At 50.4% G+C, this 19051-nt stretch overlaps 1 protein-coding gene across 1 annotated transcript in view; it reads left to right on the top strand.

Moving 5' to 3' along the window:
- The first annotated feature begins 522 nt into the window (after nucleotides 1-522).
- Nucleotides 523-19051, top strand: part of HMCN2 (hemicentin 2) — a 150205-nt gene continuing 131676 nt past the window's right edge. Inside the window, exons 1-4 of the mRNA XM_058524290.1 lie at nucleotides 523-772; nucleotides 15865-15935; nucleotides 17146-17304; nucleotides 18148-18270. Coding sequence (XP_058380273.1) covers nucleotides 523-772; nucleotides 15865-15935; nucleotides 17146-17304; nucleotides 18148-18270 — 603 coding nt within the window. The remainder of the gene's footprint in view (nucleotides 773-15864; nucleotides 15936-17145; nucleotides 17305-18147; nucleotides 18271-19051) is intronic.

Below are 19051 nucleotides of genomic sequence, written 5' to 3' on the forward strand. Positions count from 1 at the left end.
TGTGTGTGTGTGTGTGTGTGTGTGTGTGTGTGTGTGTGTGTGTAGGGGGTAGCTTTTAGGGGGCTGGGTGGAGGGAGCAACAAAAGCCAGGGCCCGCTGGGGCCAGGCCTCGGGGACAGCGGCTGTCTCATCCCCACCCTTGCTTCCGCCCCCGCAGTTGGGCGCGCGTCGGCGGGAGGCGCAGGTGTCCGCCGCGTCCCGTGCGTCCCCATCCCTCGCCGCCTTGGCCGCGGCCCCAGCTCCCTTCTGCCGTCCGCCCCGCGTCCTCCCCTAACCTCGGGTCTGGACTGTCGAGCAGCGGGGCCGGGAAAGTTTGAGTCACGGTGGGGGGAGCGGGGGAGGCGGGCCCGTGACCCTGAACGGGGTGGGCTCTAGGACCCGCCTCGGACTCCCAGCAGGGGGACCCCGCCGCGAGCCCCTGTCCCGCGCATCGGGCGGCCGCTGGGTGCACCGGACGGTCGCGCTCGCAGCGCCCCGCGCGCCTCCCCCGCGGCAGCCGCACCCCGTCGGCCGCGCAGCACGATGCCCGGGGCGCCGCTCCTGGGGCTGCTGATGGCCCTCTCCGCGGCCGCGGCGGTGGCCAGCGAGCCCGGGACGGCGCTGCCCCCTACCAAGGGGGCTGCCACCCTGGCCTTCGTCTTCGACGTCACCGGCTCCATGTGGGACGACCTGATGCAGGTGGTCGACGGCGCCTCGCGCATTCTGGAGCGCAGCCTGAGCAGCGGCAGCCAGGCCATCGCCAACTACGCGCTGGTGCCCTTCCACGACCCAGGTAGCGCCCCCTGCGCCCCCCGCCGGGCGCCCTGTCGCGGCGCGCTCACCGCCTGCCCGCCAGCGATTGCGCCCGGGGCGCACCTGGACGCCCGCGGGCTGCGCGGCGGCCGGGTGTGGGCGCCTTCTCGGACATTCGCGCTGTCCGCCCCCGGGCACCTGGGGCAAGCCTCGCAGCCGCCCCTTCCTCCCCCCAGGGAACCTGCTCCACCCTCTCCCGCGCCTCCCGGGTTGCGTTGTCAGCCTAGTAGCGGAGAGCCGGGGGCACTGCGTTCAAAAGCCCGTCAGCCACCTCCTGGCTGTGCGACTTCAGCAAGTGACCTCACCTTCCCGAGCCTCACTTTGCCCACTTATGAAATGGGGCGACAACTGCCTCCAGAATTTGCCAAGACGTTGAAAGGAGGCATTCGTGTCCAGGGCTTGGCACGCGACGAGCCTTTGCAGGGTTTGCATTTTTACTTTTTGTTAATTCTTGGAATTCGCTGCCCGCATGGGCTTCGGAGGCCAGAAAAGCCCTCCAAGGCAGGTGAACTCACCCCTGCCGCGTCTTGCCGCCTCACTTGCTCTTTCTAGGAAAACAGCAGCTCCCTCGCGTGCCAGGTGGCCTCACCTTACCTGCCTGTCCTCACTGCCCAGTCCCCACCACCCTTCTCCCCTGCAGGCAGCTCCCCCTCTTCCCTGGAGCCCCCTTCCTTTCAGTGTTAGGGGCGTGTCCATGAAAGGCGTCCCTGGGAGACCCCATTGTGGGGAGTCTCAGGGACAATAGGCTGATACACTGCAGATTCCTAACCTTCTGAGTAGCAGGACCGCTTTTTCTCCAATATTTTTTAATGAAAAATTTCAAGTTTACCGCAACATAGGGGGGGAAAAGTACATTGAACACCTGTCTGCTCACCACCTAAATCCTATGATTACTGTTTAGCTCCGTTTGCTTTATTGCATGCCTGTCCATCTGTCCACCTCCGTATCCAGAATAGCTTTAAAAAAACCAAACATTAAGAAATAAAAATGGCAGATTCCTTGTAAAATTGTACTGCAGTGTTCTTGTGCAGAGAAAATACACAATGACCCAAGGCTACATGAGATAGTAAGCCCTTTTTAGAAGAATTTGCCTTTCTTAATCACAACATCATTACAGAGAGTTGAAAGGCGACAGCGGGTGTGGCATAATCTGTGCAATCCTCAGGCTGTTTGTTGTCAGAGGCGTGGATGCAGCTCTGCTTCCTGGAGTTCTGGGCTCCGTAGGGCTCTGCAGCTCAAAGCCCGGAAGCTGGGGGTCTAGAAAAAGGTTTCTGGGCACATCAAAAGGAGAGCTCGCACCCCGGGGTCAGAGGGCGGCAAGGTGGGGGGAGCTGTGAAGACATGGGCTGCAAGAGATGTCTTGGGGCTTCAGCTGGGACACAGGTCACCCTCCATCCCCCCAACTCTCTCACTCCCTTTCTGGAGCATCCTTGGGCTTCCAAAGGCATCACACTGAAGGAGCTTAGAGATCATCTAATCCACCCCCTTCTCTTACAATTGGAGAAACTGAGGCTCAGAACCCTGATGGGACTTACCCAAGGCCACCTGCCAGGATGACATAATTTCTGATTCATATCCCATATTTATCTCTGAAATGCTTGGCTGCAGTTGCAGGGCAGGACAGCAGCCTATTGGAGCCAGCCCTAGTGTCCCAGGGCCCAGGCTGGGGCTCCTGAGGTCTGTCCTCACTGCCCACTCTGCCATCAGCTTCTTGAATCCCACGTTCCATCCCCCAGCTTTTCCTCTCCTCTCTGGGTCCTGAGCGGGTGTGTGACTTTCCAACCTTCACTCCATCCTCCATGAAACAAAAGACGTAATCCTTGCCCCATCCCCAAACCACCCTCCCTACACACACCCCCAGGCCCAGGCGTGGAGGGGGATCTCAGTATTTATTGAGCCCCTGCTGTGTGCACAGCCCTGTGAGGCTCCCACTGTGAAGGGGGCAGGGTTCACACCAGGAGCCAGCAGCCTGCTGGGGACAGGCCAGGCGGAGAATAGAAAGTGTCAGGTGCTGGCCCAGGTACCAGCTCCTGGCTGTCCTCCAGGGAGGGGACTAACCAAAGGCTCTGTGAGGAAGCAGCATGGGAGCAGGGCTCGAAGAACAGGAGTGAATGTTGATGGGGATGTGGGGTGCAGTGGGGATGAGGTCTCCCTGAGCACATGGAGCTTGCTGGGTGGTGGCTGGAGGACGGTTTGGGTGGCTGACATGTAGAGACACATGTGTGTGTGAGCCAGGGCGTAGGAAGAGTGAAATGGGAAACGGGGGAGAGGCGAGGCTGGTCCAGGCTAGGACTCTGGGACTGAGGATTTGGAGCTCTTAGATTTCCTTCTATGGGCTGTGAGCAGCCACAGACGGTTTCTGAGCAGGGATGGAGCTGTGGTTTAGGTTTGGCGTCCGTTTTGAATCAGCCAATGGAATTCCCTTTGGTGGAAGGGGCCCTTGAGAAACAGGGGTTTTTGCTGACCATTCAGGACCCCCAGGGCTGCACCCGGGGAGGGCTTTCTTCAAGGGAACCCCTGTTCTAAACCTCAAGGACCAAACTTTGCAGGGCAAATATCGGTGGTTCTGGACTGCGCATACTTGGAGATAAACCAGGACCTGTGCTTCGGAAATATTTTTAACAGTTTTTAAATGAGAAAAGTGGCACGTTCCCAAACGAAAAAGTTAGAATTTTGCTAATGGTTTCGTTTTGGCTAAAAATTTAGGTTGTTCTCAGTTTTTCTCTTTTAAAATGTTGCAAATAACATTCTCGCTTGTAAATCTGTGTCTGCAGCTTTGATTGGTTTTTCCGTAGAATTAAGTTTCTCGAAGTGGAATTTGTAGGCCATTTTTAACGCACCAAGTGGGTGGGCGACTCTTCAAATTGTTTTCCGGAAGGTTTCAGGAGTTTAAACTTCCACCAGAAGCGTTTGAAGGGCCCGTTTCAGAGCAGCCCCAATACTAGGAATTAGGATAAAGACATTTTTTCCCTAATCCAAAAGATGGAAAATATCTTCTTGTTTTACTTACTAGTGAGGTTCTGTACATTTTCAAGTGTTCACTGGATTTTTTTGGTGTGAATTTCTTCTTTTGTAAATTGTCGGTTCCTTTGTTTATTTTTCCATTGGCGTTTTAGTGGTTTTCTTACCAATCAGTATGAAGACTTTATATCGATGATATTAACTGTTTTTTGTTATGTGGTTGGTATTTTTCCTAGTTGTTTGCCTTTTAGTATTGTTTGTGATTCCTGATGTTCTGAAGTTTTAAATGTTTATGTAGTGAAATCTATTGACTTTTTCCCTTTGTAATTTCTTCACTTACACGCTTAGGAAGATTTTTTTTTTCTGTCACAAAATCAGTTAGGTATATGTTCTAGGTTTTTTCATTTATTTTCTCTTTCTCTCTTCATGTTTAATTTTTTAACCTGGAATTAAAACAAGTTGATGCATGGTATAAAAAATAATCTAATGTAATTCTTCTAGAATGGGATAATTAGTTGTTGAGGTATATTTTATTGAGTAATCCTTTCTTTTTCATTCAATTGGATCCTGCCTTTATCCTAAATTACTGTATCTATTAAGAATTTGTCTGGGCTTTCCATTCTCTTCCATTGTATGACAATTCTTATGCCAGGAACACTTTATATTCATTATTTGGGTTTATAATATGTACTAATAGGGCCAACTCTTCCTCATATTCTTTCTTTTTTTAATTTTCCCCAGCTTTATTGAGATATAATTGATATATAATATTGGGTAAGTTTAAGGTGTACAACGTGTTCATTTGATACTTGTATATATTGCAAATTGACAACCGCCATAGCGTTGGCTAACACCTCCATCATGTCACATAATTACCATTTCTTTTTTGTGGTGAGAACATTTAAGATGTTTTTCTTAACTTTCTTGGCAACACTCAAGTATATGATACAGTATTATTAGCTATAATCACCATGCTGTACATTAGACCCCCAGAACTCATTCATCTTCTAACTGGAAGTCTGTGCCATATGACCCCCATCTCCCCATTTCCCACACCCCCCGGTCCCTGGTAACCACCATTCTACTCTCTGTTTCTATGAGTTCAGCTTGTTTAGATTCCACATATAAGTGAGATCATACCGTATTTGTCTTTCTCTCTCTGACTTATTTCACCTAGCCTAATGCCCTCAAGATTCATCCAAGTGAAAGAAATCTCATGGCTGAATACTATTCCGTCGTGTTTATATATACCTCATCTTCTTTATCTATTCATCCGTTGGTGGTTAAAAAAAATTTAATAAACGTTTTATTTTAGAATAGTTTTAGATTTACAGAAGTATTGCGAAGATAGTGCAGAAAGTTCCCGTATACCCAACACCCAGTTTTCCCTATTAGTAACATCTTATCTTACTATGGTGCATTTATCACAATTAATGAACCAATATTGATATATTATTATTAAATAAAGTCCATACTTTATTCAGATTTCCTCAGTATTTCCTTAATGTCCTTTTTCTGTTCCAGGATCCCATCCAGGACACCACATCACATTTAGTTGTCATGTCTCCTTAGGCTCTTCTTGGTTGTGATAGTTTCTCAGACTTTGTTTTTGATGACCTTGACAATTTTGCTGAGTAGTGCTCGGATATTTTGTCCCTCAATTGTGATTTGTCTGACATTTTTCTCCAGTGAGACTGGGTGTTGTGTTTTTGGGAGGAACAATGCCATTCTCCTCATATCAAGGGTACATGCTATCAGTATGACTGATCACTGTTGATGTGGACCTTGGTCACCTGGCTGAGGTTGTCAGGTGTCTCCACTGTGAAGTCACTCTTTTCTTTCTCCCTTTCCATACTGTCCTCTTTGGAGGAAAGTCACTAAGCGCAGCCCACACTTAAGAAGTAGGGAGTTGTGTTCCACCTTCTTGGGTGTGGAGTAGCTACATCAATTATTTGGAATTCTTCTGGGTAAGAGAGTTGTCTCTTCTCCCCCAATTATTTATTTACTCAGTCATTTATATATATCAGTATGGACTCATGGATATTTATTTTATGCTTTGGGTTATAATCCAATACTACTTTATTGTGTTGCTCAGATTTTTCCAGCTTCAGCCATTGGAAGCTCTTTCAGTTGGCTCCTGTCTCTGACATGCTCCTCTTGCCATGGTTTTTTTTTAAAGCACTTTCTTACTTTCTGACACTACAAGATATTCCAGACTCATCTATGTATTTCCTGCCCCATTCCTAGAATTAGCCATTTCTCCAAGGAGCCCTAGTTCCTTTTATTGAAAAAAGGAATTAGAAACTAGGGTCTGATGTTAAATATGCTTATTGCTACTGGGGTATCATTGCTTCTAGACCCTTAGCTGATAGAGCAAGGAGATGGATGTCGTATATATAGCCTCTATATATACCTATATCTGTAAATATTTCTGTACGCAACCATCTGTATCTATCTTAAGCTGAACATGAGTTCATACTGATGTCTCCAACCCTAATTTGTTACCATGTGGATTACAGTAACCTCCTTTCCTTGGTTATCTGTAACCTCCCACACCAACAGTGACAAACCTGGCTCGCATCATCCACCATCCACCAGCCATTTACTTAATTGTCCAGTTCCAGTACACATAAATGGTGGCTTCAGCATGGTTAACCCACACCCCTGTGGGAAACAACTTTATTAACTAGAGTACAGTTCTTGCCTTTAGTCTTGCAGACTCACTCGTTTCCAAAATTACTTAGGCCAGCATCTTATTCATATTCTTTTTATTTATCTTGTTCATTTTCAAAATATTCTCAAAGATTTATTCTTTCAGATGAAATATAGAAAAACGTAGTCAACTTCCAAAAAAAATTCGTACTGTGATTTTGCTTGGAATTGTGTTAAATCTTGATTTGGGGAAGAATTATCATTTTTAAAAAGTTCAGTTGTTTCCATCCAGAAGGCATGCCTCTTCCTTTGTTACTCATTTATTTCTTTTAGTAAAGATTTATAGGTGTTTTTTTTTCTTACAGGTTCCACCCATTTCTTTTTAAGATCATTTCTGAATATTTTGTGCTTTGTTGCGATTTTGACCAGGAATTTTTTTCCATTACATTTTTTGCAAATGAGTATTGCTAATGTGCTGGAAAGCAATTCATTTTCATGTATTTATTTTGTATCAACTTTCTTACCAAAGTTTTTTTTTTTTAACTAGTTCTAATTTGGGGGGTAAAGTCTTGAGTTTGGCAACCACAGCCTGTCCAAATTATAATACCATCTTCTCTTTTCCAATCAAGTATTTCCCTTGTTTGAAATGTTTTGTGGTGTTTATCAGCTAGAACGTTCAGAACAGTGCTAAAGAATGGTGGTGGCTGCCATCATTCTTGTCTCGTCTCTGACTGTACACTGTTGTATGATTTTGGCTTTTGGTTTGAGGTTTCTTTGTCAGATGAAGGAAGATCTTTCATTCTTAATTTACTAAGGGTCAAAAAAAAAAAAAAAACCAAAAAAACAACACTTGCAATACAAAACACCCAAACGGGGATGGGTGCTGAATTTTAGCAACTGACTTTCTGGATTTGTTGAGATATTTGTATGATCTTTCTCCTGTTGACCTAGTGATGTGATTCCTTCATTTTTAACCATTTCCACATTCCCTGTCTAAGTCCTGCTGGGTCTCGGTGGATTGTTCTTTAATAAACAGCTAGATTCTATTTGCCATGGTTTTGTTTGGGAATTTTGCATTTCATTTCAATATGTATGATCAGTAAGTGATGTTCTTTCTTTGTGCTCTTTGTCAAGTTTTGGCATCAGGGTTTACCTCTTGCAGTTAATAATTTAAATTATTAAGTTTCCTCCAAAAATTGCAAAATTAATACATGCTTGTGAAATATTCTACTACTACTACTCTTAAGAGATGCCAACACTTTTAATAATTTTGTGTCCTTCCAGACTGTGTGTGCGTGTAATTCACTCATATACATATATACACTTTTTTTTTTATTGTAGAAAGAATGGGATTATACTATGAATAGTGTTTAGCAACTTGCTTCCTCCCCTCCCCCGACTGCCTGCCACGTTATATATCATGGATATCTTTCCATGCTAGGAAATATAGATCCACCTTATTGTTTTTAACGACACGTAAGATGCTACAGGAGGGATCTTAATTTATTTTAATCTTATCTTAATTTATCCAACCATTCCCAGATTGTGGGAAATAGGTTGCTTTCAATTTCTTTACAATAAACACACACACATTTGCAAATATCGCTATAGAATCGAATCCCAGGAATGGAATTGCTTTGTTAAAGCATATGAACATTTTCAATTTTGGTAGAGATGCTAAACTGTCCTCCAAGAGCGCTGTACCATCTTGCCCTCCTACTAACAGAGGATGAGACTGCGTTTTCCCCACATCCTTGCTGGCATCCGGGGCCATCCCTCTTCCCTTTTTTCTAATTGAACAGGTGAGACATGGTGTCCCATTTTGATTTGCATATGTCCGGTTGTTGGGGAGTTTGAATGTCTTCCCTGGGTCGCCAGGTGCATGGTCAGCCGGTCTTGGTCCATCAGGGGCGAGGGTGCTGGTAGGCGGAGCAGGCATGTTCAGGTCACAGAATTGCCTGTGAACTGGGAGGGCTTGGCCTCCGGCTGCATGCTCTGGGGTGTGTGTGTGTCTTTACTGTCGCCCTGGAGTGATATTGCTATTAACAGCCTCCCATCACGAAATAGATGCGATCAGTACTCACTCTGAGGGGAGAATCCAGCCCCTTGTCCTGGGCCCGGTGCTTCTCTCCTTGGAGGCCAGGAGCTCTGAGCTACCTGGGCGCCGTGAGCTGGATTAGGCATGCCCCTGTCATCGATGGCACCATCTCAAAGGGCAGCTTTCTAGGCATGAGCCTGTGCAGGGCAGGGGTGCGAGGAGAGAGACAGGCCGGGGTGCGTTGGAAAGGAGGAGCGGTAGGGAAGGCAGCAGTGGGTCTGAGGGCAGGAGCCTCCCTGAGGGGGCTGGGCTGGGCTGGTTGCATTAGGTCAACCTTTGCAGAGTGAGTCTGGTCCCCAGGGGTCCCTGATAGACCCGTTGTTCACTCACTAACTCAATGTGCAATTCTCCAGGGATTACCGTGGACCGGGCAGGGTGCCAACTTACTATGGCACCTTCAGTCCAGCCAGGCCCTCAGCGAAGGGCCAAGTTCATTAACCACAGTGTGGTCCCTGTGACAAAGAGGCGGGGAGACAGCAGTGGCGTTTGGGTTGAGATGAGACAAACTGGCTGGGTGGGGAGTGTCTGTCTATGTCGGGGAAGAATTCCAGGCAGAAGGAACAGCAGAAACAGTGGCTCTGAGGCTGGCAGGAATGTGGGTCAGAGCATCTCCTCCATGACAGTGGGGAGTGGCTGATGTGGACACTCAGGGAGGAGCCGGAATCTCCCCGGTGTTCGGGGCAAGAGGACCTCGTGAGGAGGCCTCAGGAGCTCGGGTTCTGGACTCCAAGGAGGAGGCAGAGGAGGGTTCTAGGGCCATCTTGGCTCTTTGGACAGAGCCACTTGTCTATGTGGTTCCTGCCCCTCCACGTCTGTCCTTTGGGGGTGTCTTCAAGGGGATCACATTCACCCAGACTTGGGCTCAGGCACTGTGGGAATTCTAGCAGGCTAGACTTCATTTTCTCCAGCCCCTGCCTTTTACAAGTGGGGGAACTGAGTCCCAAGGTGGGGATGCTGTTTGCCCACAATGGTGGCAGATTGTGGGGCCCTGCCTGGGGTCGCTGCGGCTGGAGTAGGGGGTATCCACACATCCAGAATTGGCTCCAGGATTCAAGCCCCATCTCGAGAAGGAGGGGGAAGGGCAGACCCCAGGAAGAGTCCTGGATGTGAGGTCTTTCTGAGACTGGACCCCTGGTGCCCGGCTGTGGTCTTGACCGGCTCTGCTGGGACACGCGAGGCTGAGCGAGGGGCTGGGTGGTTCCGCCAGTGTGTGATGCTCACATGTCCCAGAGGCGCCACACCCTCCTCTCATCCAGTGGAAAAAACCCGCCTATGGAGAGATGGTTCTGGGCCAGGCTTCTGGGGCTCTTATGCTCAAGAGCGGCACAAGTAGAGCCAAGGTCATGGGTTTAATCATCCCCTCAGACAGCGGGCCCTGCTCAGAGACTGCACTCCACATGTGCCCAGCTGTTTGGCAAGTGCCCACCTTGAGTCATGACCCTCCCTTACCTCGAGGATCGGGACAGAGGGACTGGGGAATAAGTTCCACGTATCTGCAGCTTCATGTGCAGTTGAGAGCTTGGATCTGGGTTAGAATGACCCGGGTTTGAATCTTATCTCTGCTGCTTCCTTGTGGTAAGACCTCGGGCAGGTCGCTTTACCTCCCTGGGCCTCCATTTCTCATCTGTAAAACGGGATAATAAATAGTAGACTTCATAGGCTGCTGTAAGGTTTTTCTGAGCGAATGTATGTCAAGGGCATAGAAGAGATCCTGGTGCTAAGTAAATCTCAAGCAACAGTAGCTTTCCCCATCATCATCACCACCACTGTTTTTGGAGGCAGTATAGCCGGTGGCAAAGGGCACAGGCTTTGGAGCCAGACATGTGGATTTGGACATTTTTCTAGGAGGAATGGCGTCCTTGCAAAACACAGGTCCTTCCTGTAGCCTCAGAATATGAGCTTATTTGGAAATAGGGTCATTGAAGATGTTCTTAGTTAAGATGAGGTCATAGTGGAGTAGAGTGGGCCCTTAATCCACTATGACTTGTGTCCTTATAAGAAGAGGAGACACAGGGACAGACACAGGGAGAAGGCAGAATCACAGTGATGGTGTGTCTATATGTCAAGGAACCACAAACATTGCTAATATCACCAGAAGCGAAGAAGAAGAAGGCGTGGAGCAAATTCTCCTCTAGAGCCCTCAGAGAGAGCGCGGCCCTGCTGACGCCTTGATTTTGGACTTTCAGCCTCCAGAACTGTGAGAGAATAAATTTCTGTTGTTTAAAGCCACTGAGTTTGTGGTATTTTGTTACGGTGGCCCCAGGAAACTAGTATAGATGTTAGTTACCACTTACTAGCTGTGTGACCTTCACCAAGGGCATTAACTTCTCTGAGTCTTGGCATCCTCACTTGTAATGGGGAGATGTTAACAGGACTGAGCAAAAGCCTGTAAAATAATAAGTGCTCAATGCATGGAAGCTGTTAATACCGTTATCACCACCACCTCCACCATCATCATCACCAGCATCATCTTCGCCAACATCAGCGTCATCGTTATCACCAACATCATCATCATCATCAACATCATCGTCATCATCAACATCATCATCAACATCATCGTCGTCATCATCATCATCATCATCGTCATCATCAGTGCCACTCTAGGAAGGGCAGCACGTTCAGATGGAAGATGGCTGGCGCTTTTTGTCCAGAGCCAGCCCTGCTGGACAGAGTGAAGGAGGGAGATGGAGGGGGGCTCGAGCGACCCCTGCCAGTGGATAAACTCAAGGGGGGGGCATACCAGGAGTCCTGCCCTGTGCCGCCCTGTCCTGGCCCTTTACTCTTTGTCCTGCTGGCAGCAGGGTCCTGAAATGGCCGTCTGCTGAGAGCATCCTTTCTGGGGGAGCTTCGGGGTGGTGAGTGATGGTGGTGCAGCAGATCCGAGGGATGACAGATGGAGCTGTAGAGCAGAGTTAGTTAACGACAAGACGGCATCCATCTCCGTCTCCCTGCCCGGAGCTGTGGGCGGGCACTTGAGCAGCAAGGAGGGCAGGGGGCTAGAAGACCTCCAAGCCCCTCACCCCTCTTGGCAGCTTGGAGGCTGGTCCTGCCCTGGAATGACAGGACTGGTCAGTAGCAGCCAGTGAAATCCCAGACTCGTGTGTGTGTGTGTGTGTGTGTGTGTGTGAGTGAGTGTGTGTGTGTGTCTATAAGTGTGCACTCTCCCAAGAGCCTTCATTGTTCAGAACTTAGGGCAGACATTTAAAAACTCTTGGCTTCAGTCTTTCCGAGGCCCCGCCCTCTGTCTGAGAGGAATCACAGACACTTTTGGCCATCTGGCCGGCCTTCCCTGAGTGTGACCAGCCAGCCCTTCTGCATGCCCTGCCGATGCCTGGGTTTGAGGACTCCTGACCTCCAGAGATGAGTATGTGTTATTTTAAGACACTAAGTTTGTAGTAATTTGTTACAGCAGCAATAGGGAAGTAATACAGAGGCCAACTTAAAATTCTTTCCAGGATCTCCAGCCCGGGGGATGCTCCCTGGCTCCTGGAATCTCCCGGGTCCTGTGTTAGCCATGCGGCCCCTGGTCCTCAGCGTGTGCTGGCTGAGTGCTGGGGACAGGAGGAGGTCAGATGACCACGTCACTGTTGGGGAGCATTGCTTAGGGGTCTGGGGGAGTCGGGGTTGAGCGATTTCCCAGAAGAATCTTCCTCTCTCCCAGAGCATAGAATCTCCCAGAACAACCTTGGCGATGGAAAGCCAGACCTTAGACTGTGGATCTGGCATCTTCCCCACCTTCCACCGCAGGGCCGCCCACTTTGGGTTTCTCAATCCAGTAAAATTGTTTAAAAAAAAAAAAAAAACTAAAAGAAAAGAGAAGAAAAAACCAGAGGGAACTGACAGGGATGACCAACTTTTTATCTTGCCAAGCAGAGCTATGAACAGATTCAACTCCTTTAAAGTATTATTGTCCCCCCATGAAAGAAAGAGCAGTCCTCAGCCCCCCAGGTAGGAAGCACAGAGACCGGGGAATAAAGGGCAGCCCTTCCCGCTGGAGTACGTTTAATTATGATAACTCATTTCACCAACTTTATTTTTCCTGTGTTGCTGCAATTGGGAGAGAATGTGGTCAGCCCAGCACTGGTCCAGCATTGGGAGCCACTGAGGTAGGCTGACATCGCTGATAGATCATGATGGGGGGCCGGGACCACCAGATTCAGAACTGGGCACTGCAGAGGCTTCACTCAGTCTGCAGGCAATGAGCAGTTCCTGTCAGCAGCAGCTCCCCCCGCCTCGAGCAGGGGGGGATGTGAGCAGAACAGGGCACAAGGGAGGGTTCTGTAGCATGGGCAGGTAGGGTGGATCAGAGGCAGGAACGGCTGGGGATGAGGAGGACGCTTACGAGGTTGCTGAATTTGCATCCAGAGTCTTTACAAATGCCCTCGCCTTTGACCCAACAATTCTGCTTCTGGGAATGTATCCCAAGGAAACAACTGCAGTGGTGCTTAAATGCTATGGATCTAAAGGCGTTCTTAATAACATTCTTCCTTATAAAAATTGGGAAAAAAAACAATATGGGATGGGGCAAGTCCATTATTAGACATTTATACAAAGGAAATACTTTGTAGCCATCAAAAATTATTTGAATTGAGTATTTACCTTCTGGAAAATTGCTCACAGTGTGTTGTTCAGTGAAAACAATCGGGTCAAAGATAGTATGTTATTTATACGTCAATAGAAATTCTGCTTAAAATAGTATGCATGTATGTAAGATATAGTTATATGTTTACAAATATGCATAAAAGTTTTCAGGGTTATATATACAAATAAAAGTGACTATCTCTGGTTGGTAGAATTCCCTTCTTTTTCTGCATGTTAGGAATTTCTGTGTACAGTTCCTAGGGAGCAGTTGTCAAGAGCTCAGATTCTGGAGTTGCACAGACTGAGGCTCATATCCCAGCTCTGCCGCTTACTGGCTGTGTGTCTTGGGCAAGTTACTTAACCTCTCTGGGCTTCCATTTTCTCCTCTTAAAAATGTGGGTAAGACTTGGACCTACCAGGTGCCAGGGAGGATTCAGTAAGCTAATACACAGGCAGCATCTCAGCACGTGCCTGGTACTTAGTAAATGTCAGTATCATTAATGCTTTCTTTTTTTTTTTTTTTTACAATGAACCTGTATTATCGTGTAATAAAGAAATAACCAAAGTTGAGTAAAATTATTGTTCATCTCAGTCAAACTAGAATTTGAGGACCTCGTGTTGGAGGAAGACTGTCTGCCTGTCTGCCCAGTGTGAGACCACCCGCTGGAGCACGGGCGAGTGCGTCTTCATATCAGCAGGGCCAGCTCCCATTTGCTGAGTCTTTGCTCTGTGTCCCTACCTGGCTTCACGGAATTCTCGCAGTGATGGTTCTCAGCCAGGAGAGATGGTGGTGTTATATGCCTCGTTTTACAGATGGGGAAACTGAGGCTGGGGCAGTGAAGGAAGCCCTGAGAGGCCCCAGGGCTGGTGAAGGATGGAGCCAGGATTCCAGTCAGATCTGTCTGGGGTCAAAGGCCGAGGGTTTGGCTGAATTAGTTACTGCAGAGTTCAGAGAGAGGGAGGTGGGGGGAAGACTTGGTAAAGTTCATAGCCAGTGAGGAAGTGGGCATGGACATGATGAATAAAAACAGAACCTGGAGGCAGGGGCCTCCAGGGGGAGAGTCTTCAAGTGTGCAGCAGGAAATCTGGTGTCCACACTTCTCCTTGATAATTGTGGATGCGTGCCAGATAATTCCACAGGAATCATCTAAGGAGGACCGAGGTCTGCTGACTAGTTGCCGAGTGTGGGAGTTTTTTTAGGGTGACTGGAGTTTAGAATTCCTGAACTAAAAATAGTCCATTACTAGAGTTCACCAAGGACTCAAAAGAAATATTTTCCTAAGAAATCTGCTGTCCACACAACCTTGTAAAACCCCCATTGTGCACACGCCTACACAGCGAGTGGACACTCTAGCCCCGTTCTCGGGCACTGGTAGCCTTGTCTTATTTTGGCTGTGGCTTTCAATTACTGCTATTAAAAAAAAAAAACCTTTTTATTAGGGAATATTTCAAATATATACAAAGTAAGCAGAATGGTACAATGAGTCCCCATATGCCCATCACCCAGCATCACCAAATATAAAAAAATTCTGCCATTCCTGTTTCATCTTTACCTCCTCCCACCCTCCACGCCCCCCCAGTGATGATCAGTTTTTATAGTTCTTTTTTTAAGAGATAAAATTTACATACATTGAAATGCACAAGTCTTCGCTGTTACCTTTTGACAAACGGATGCGCCTGTGGAACCCACACTCCTATCACAATATAGAAGGTTCCTGTCTCCTCAGGCAGTTCCTTTGCATCTCCTCCAAGTGAATCTCCCCCATCCCCCAGACAACCTCTGTTCTGATTTTTTTCATCTGAGATTAATTCTGCCTGTCCCAGAACTTCCTGTAAAGGGAACCATGTCGTTTGCACTCTCTCGTGTCTGGCTTCTGTCGTGAAGCGTTATGTCTGTGAGATTCATCCGTGTGGTTATCTGGATGGGTAGCGTGTTGTGTTTCCTTGCTGAGTGGTATTTGATTATATGAATACAGCACAGTTTATTTATCCCTTCTCTGGCTGACGAACATGAGGCTTGTTTCCAGCTTTGGGCTGTTAGGAATACACTGCTGTGCACATTGGAGCACAAGTCTCAGCGTGGAGGTTCGATGTCATTTCTCCTGGGTAAACGCCTAGGAGTGGAACGACTGGACCATGTGGTGGGTGCACGTTTAACTGTTCAGAAACTTCCGTTGTCTTCCAAAGTGGTTGACCCATTTTGCATTCCCGCGGGCGGTGGGCGAGAGCTCTAGTTGCTCTGCGTCCTTGCCAACGTTTGGTGTCATTAACCTTTGTGATTTCATTTTGGTCTTTGTAAATGGGCTAGTGTGTGGATGGTGTTTCTGAAAGATTAGCTGTTGGTGATCAGTCTGGTGTTGGAGGGTTGCTGTGTGGTCTAAACCAGATGATTTGTTCACTTCTGTTTCCATGTCTTCCCAGGATTCCTTTCCCCCGACGGTGGGAGTGGGTGGGCCGGTAGAGGGAGGTTCCTGGGGAGTCGTGGTCACAAAAGATGGGGGAACCGCTGTTCTGAGAGAGGAACTGGGGGTTGCCTCTGCCCCAACTCTGAGCTCCCCTGGAGCTCAGGTGCCCGTTTGGAGCGGGGCAGGTGGGCTGAGTGGTCTGACCCTGGCAGGCCTGGAAGCTGCTCCCTTACTGCTCCCCCTTTCGCGGGGGTCTCTGAGGCCCAGGCCTCGGCTCCCCTCAGCTCTGGCCGCACGTGGTGTACTGCTGCCCCAGCCCCTGGAGGCCGTGCTTCGGGAGCCCCCGCCCACCCGGCCTCTCTCTCTTCCCTGCAGACATCTACCCGGTGACCCTCACGGCGGACCCGGCGGTGTTCCAGAAGGAGCTGAGGAAGCTCGATGTGCAGGTGGGCCGCCCGCCCCTGGCTGCCGCCCTCTATGCCTTCTTCCCAGGCCAGGCCGGGGGCAAGGTCTCCGCCCCACCCAGGGGCCAGGATGGTGGCTTCTCGCCACCGCCATGGCCCGCCTCCCAGCTCCGCTTGGGGCCTGCACCCCAGCTTGGTGTCCTGGGGATCCTCTACTCCTTGGAGGTCCTTGCTTTATTCAGTTAACCAACTATCTACAGGAGCCCCTGTGCCTGGCACACAGTAGGTGCTTATTATTTAGTGAACGGACGAAGGGGTGGAAGGAGAAAGTATGTGGTAGCTGAGGGACAATGTTCGAGGGGTCAGTTCAGACCCCTAAAACCAGGCCCAAGACTGGGTCAGGTGCCCCATGGCCACCTGGGCTTCTCTGCCACACCGAACACCTCAGTTCAGCATCTGTCCTTCCCCTGTGCACTGAGACCCTCAGCTTCCTGAAGGCAAGGACCCCACGTATCAGTCTAGGTACTGCTGGGTCCCAGAACAGGCCCGGCACCTACCGGGGGCTCAGTGAGTCCTCGTGGGGTGAATGAGTGAACCAAGGAAAGAAGCGTTTACTGAGAAGTTACCACATGCACATCCCGCTGCTGGTGCTGGGCGTGGAGCCTGGGCGATTCAGGATGTGCTCCCTTCCCGCCCAGAGCTCCCGTCTGCTGGGCAGGGAGGGGAGGAGTGTGTGTTTAGGATCGATTCCAGGGCAGGTTACAAAGAGGATTTGGGGAGGCAGCTTTGAATGCTTTCCTCTGCCTGTCACCCATCTCTCCTCCTGGCCTCCCCTGCACCCCTCTGTCCTCTGAGCCTTGGCTACCACGTGGCTTCTTTGGGGCATCTGTTGGATGTCCCAGTGGCTCGCATCCCTCCTCCCCTGCTTGCAGCTCTCATCACAGTGGTAATTAAATAATCCTGTTGTGGTTATTAGTGTAGAGGCTGCCTCCCACCCCAGACCTGTGGGAGGGACCGTCACTCTAATGTGGGTGGGTGAATGAATGATGTTGCTTGTCTGAAGTTAAAGCAGGTAGGATGCTACATTGTGTCTCAGGGAAGGGAGTGGCTGGGGCCCTGGCCTGACCCCTGGATGGGCGGGACAGAGGCAGCTCGAGGGAACTCCCACCTCCTGTTGGTTTCAGAGGCGTCCCTGGGTGGGCCCCATGTGGAGGAGGTAGGCGGCAGCCGCTGACACGCTCCTGTCCTCCAGGGAGGTGGTGACTGCCCAGAGATGAGTGTGGGGGCCATCAAGGCTGCCGTGGAGGTGGCCAACCCCGGCTCCTTCATCTACGTCTTCTCGGATGCTCGCGCCAAGGACTACCACAAGAAGGAGGAGGTGCTGCGGCTCCTGCAGCTGAAACAGTCGCAGGTGAGCAAACCGGCCTTGGGGGTCTTGGGAGGGTCCTGAGGAGGCTGGGGCCTCCAGCTCGGGCAGCCCGAGCCCCCACCTGGGGAGTGGAGGCCGGGCACTTCTCTTCCACAGCCTGGGGTCCAGCCACGCCGGCCGCCCCTCAGGACGGAGCTGGTCTGGTGAATTCCAAGTGTGTTCTCATGCTCGGCCCTCCCAGGCCCCGCCGGCTCACGCCTCCCTGGCGAGGCCGTCCTTGAAAAAGACCACACCACCCTACTCCTTTCACACCCTGTCAAAGTCTGTGCGATCCATCTTCCCTCTGGCGTCGCCTCTGCTCCCTGTCTCTGCCGCGCACGGCGCCCTTCTCCCATGGTCTCAGGGTCTGGAAGCCTGCCTGGGCTTCTTTTTGCTTTCGCAACGCGGGTGGGGGAGGGATGTGCATGGGGACTGGAGAAGGGCCGGCCCGTTTGATATCCTTGGGTGAGGATCTCAAGGGCTGGGGCGGCTTCTCTGTTCCCCCGTCTAGAACAAACTCATTCTCCAGCGTTCTTCTAACTCCGTGGCCTCCAGGGCCACTCGGAGTGGAGTCAATTTCCATTCTCTTCCTTGTTGATTTAATAACAACTCCCATTTATTGAGCACCTACTGTATTCCTGGCCCTGGGCTGAACCCTTGACCTGCGTGGGTCCTCATCCCCGAGGGGGGTGTTCTCTTATCGTTCCTGTTTTACAGATGTGTCACCTGAGCACAGAGAGAGGAGAGGGCCAGCCCCAGGCCGCTCCCCGCTGGCTCCGGTCCTGCCACTCACGCCTGGAGAAGGTGGCGGGGAGCCGTGAGCCGGGCTGCATGTCCCTCTTCCAGGTGGTGTTTGTGCTGACGGGGGACTGTGGTGACCGCACCCATCCTGGCTACCTGGCCTACGAGGAGATCGCTGCCACCAGCTCTGGGCAGGTGTTTCACCTGGACAAGCAGCAGGTGACCGAGGTGAGCCTCCCCTGGGCATCCTGTGTCCCCAGGCGGCTCTGCCCGGTGGCTGGAGAGCATCGTAGATGAGCGTGGCTGAGAGCTCACCCCGCAGCCGGTGAGGAGCACTGTAGTCTCACCAGACCCTCCCACCCTCCCCAACGGCAGGTGCTACGGGGTTCCGATTCTGGAGGTGAGGAGGCCGGGACATGAAGAAGCACCCCGGGGTTTAGCCCGGGGCCCGCAGCTGGTCCCGGCTGGCAGGATGGACCTAGCAGAGTTTGGCGGAAGTGGGAGTGTGGGGTGAGCTTCTCCCCAGGGTCAGGGAACCCAGGAGTTGGGGGAGGAGCGTGGAGACCACCAGATTCAGGCTGTGTTGCTAGGACAGAAAATCCTGCTCCGGGACTTGCAGGCAGGGCTTTGCTTCGTGCTGTGGCCTGGGTGCAGGGCTGCCAGTGGTCTGGCTTCACTCGGCCTGGCGCTGACCGGGTGTCTGCGTTCTTGTCTTGTTCTTGGGCCAGCTGCCTACCCTCCTCTCCTTTAGGCTCCGTCAGCTGCTCTGGGCTCTCCCTCGTTCCCTCTGCCCCACATGCCCCTTCCTTCCCGGGAGCCAGAGGGATCCTTCCAGTGATGAGCTGGTAAATGTTTCACAACCATGTCCCCGGAAATAGCAAGAATGCCCATTTCTATGGTGTAAATGCTCCTACCTTAGCTGATTTCAAGCTGCCGTCGTGAAGTCACTGAGCAGAGTTGGGAAGTGATGCTTACAGTTGACTTTCTTGAGCCTGTAATGGGCTGGCTT

Source organism: Diceros bicornis, chromosome 28 (genome assembly GCF_020826845.1).
Source record: "Diceros bicornis minor isolate mBicDic1 chromosome 28, mDicBic1.mat.cur, whole genome shotgun sequence".
Taxonomy (NCBI): domain Eukaryota; kingdom Metazoa; phylum Chordata; class Mammalia; order Perissodactyla; family Rhinocerotidae; genus Diceros; species Diceros bicornis.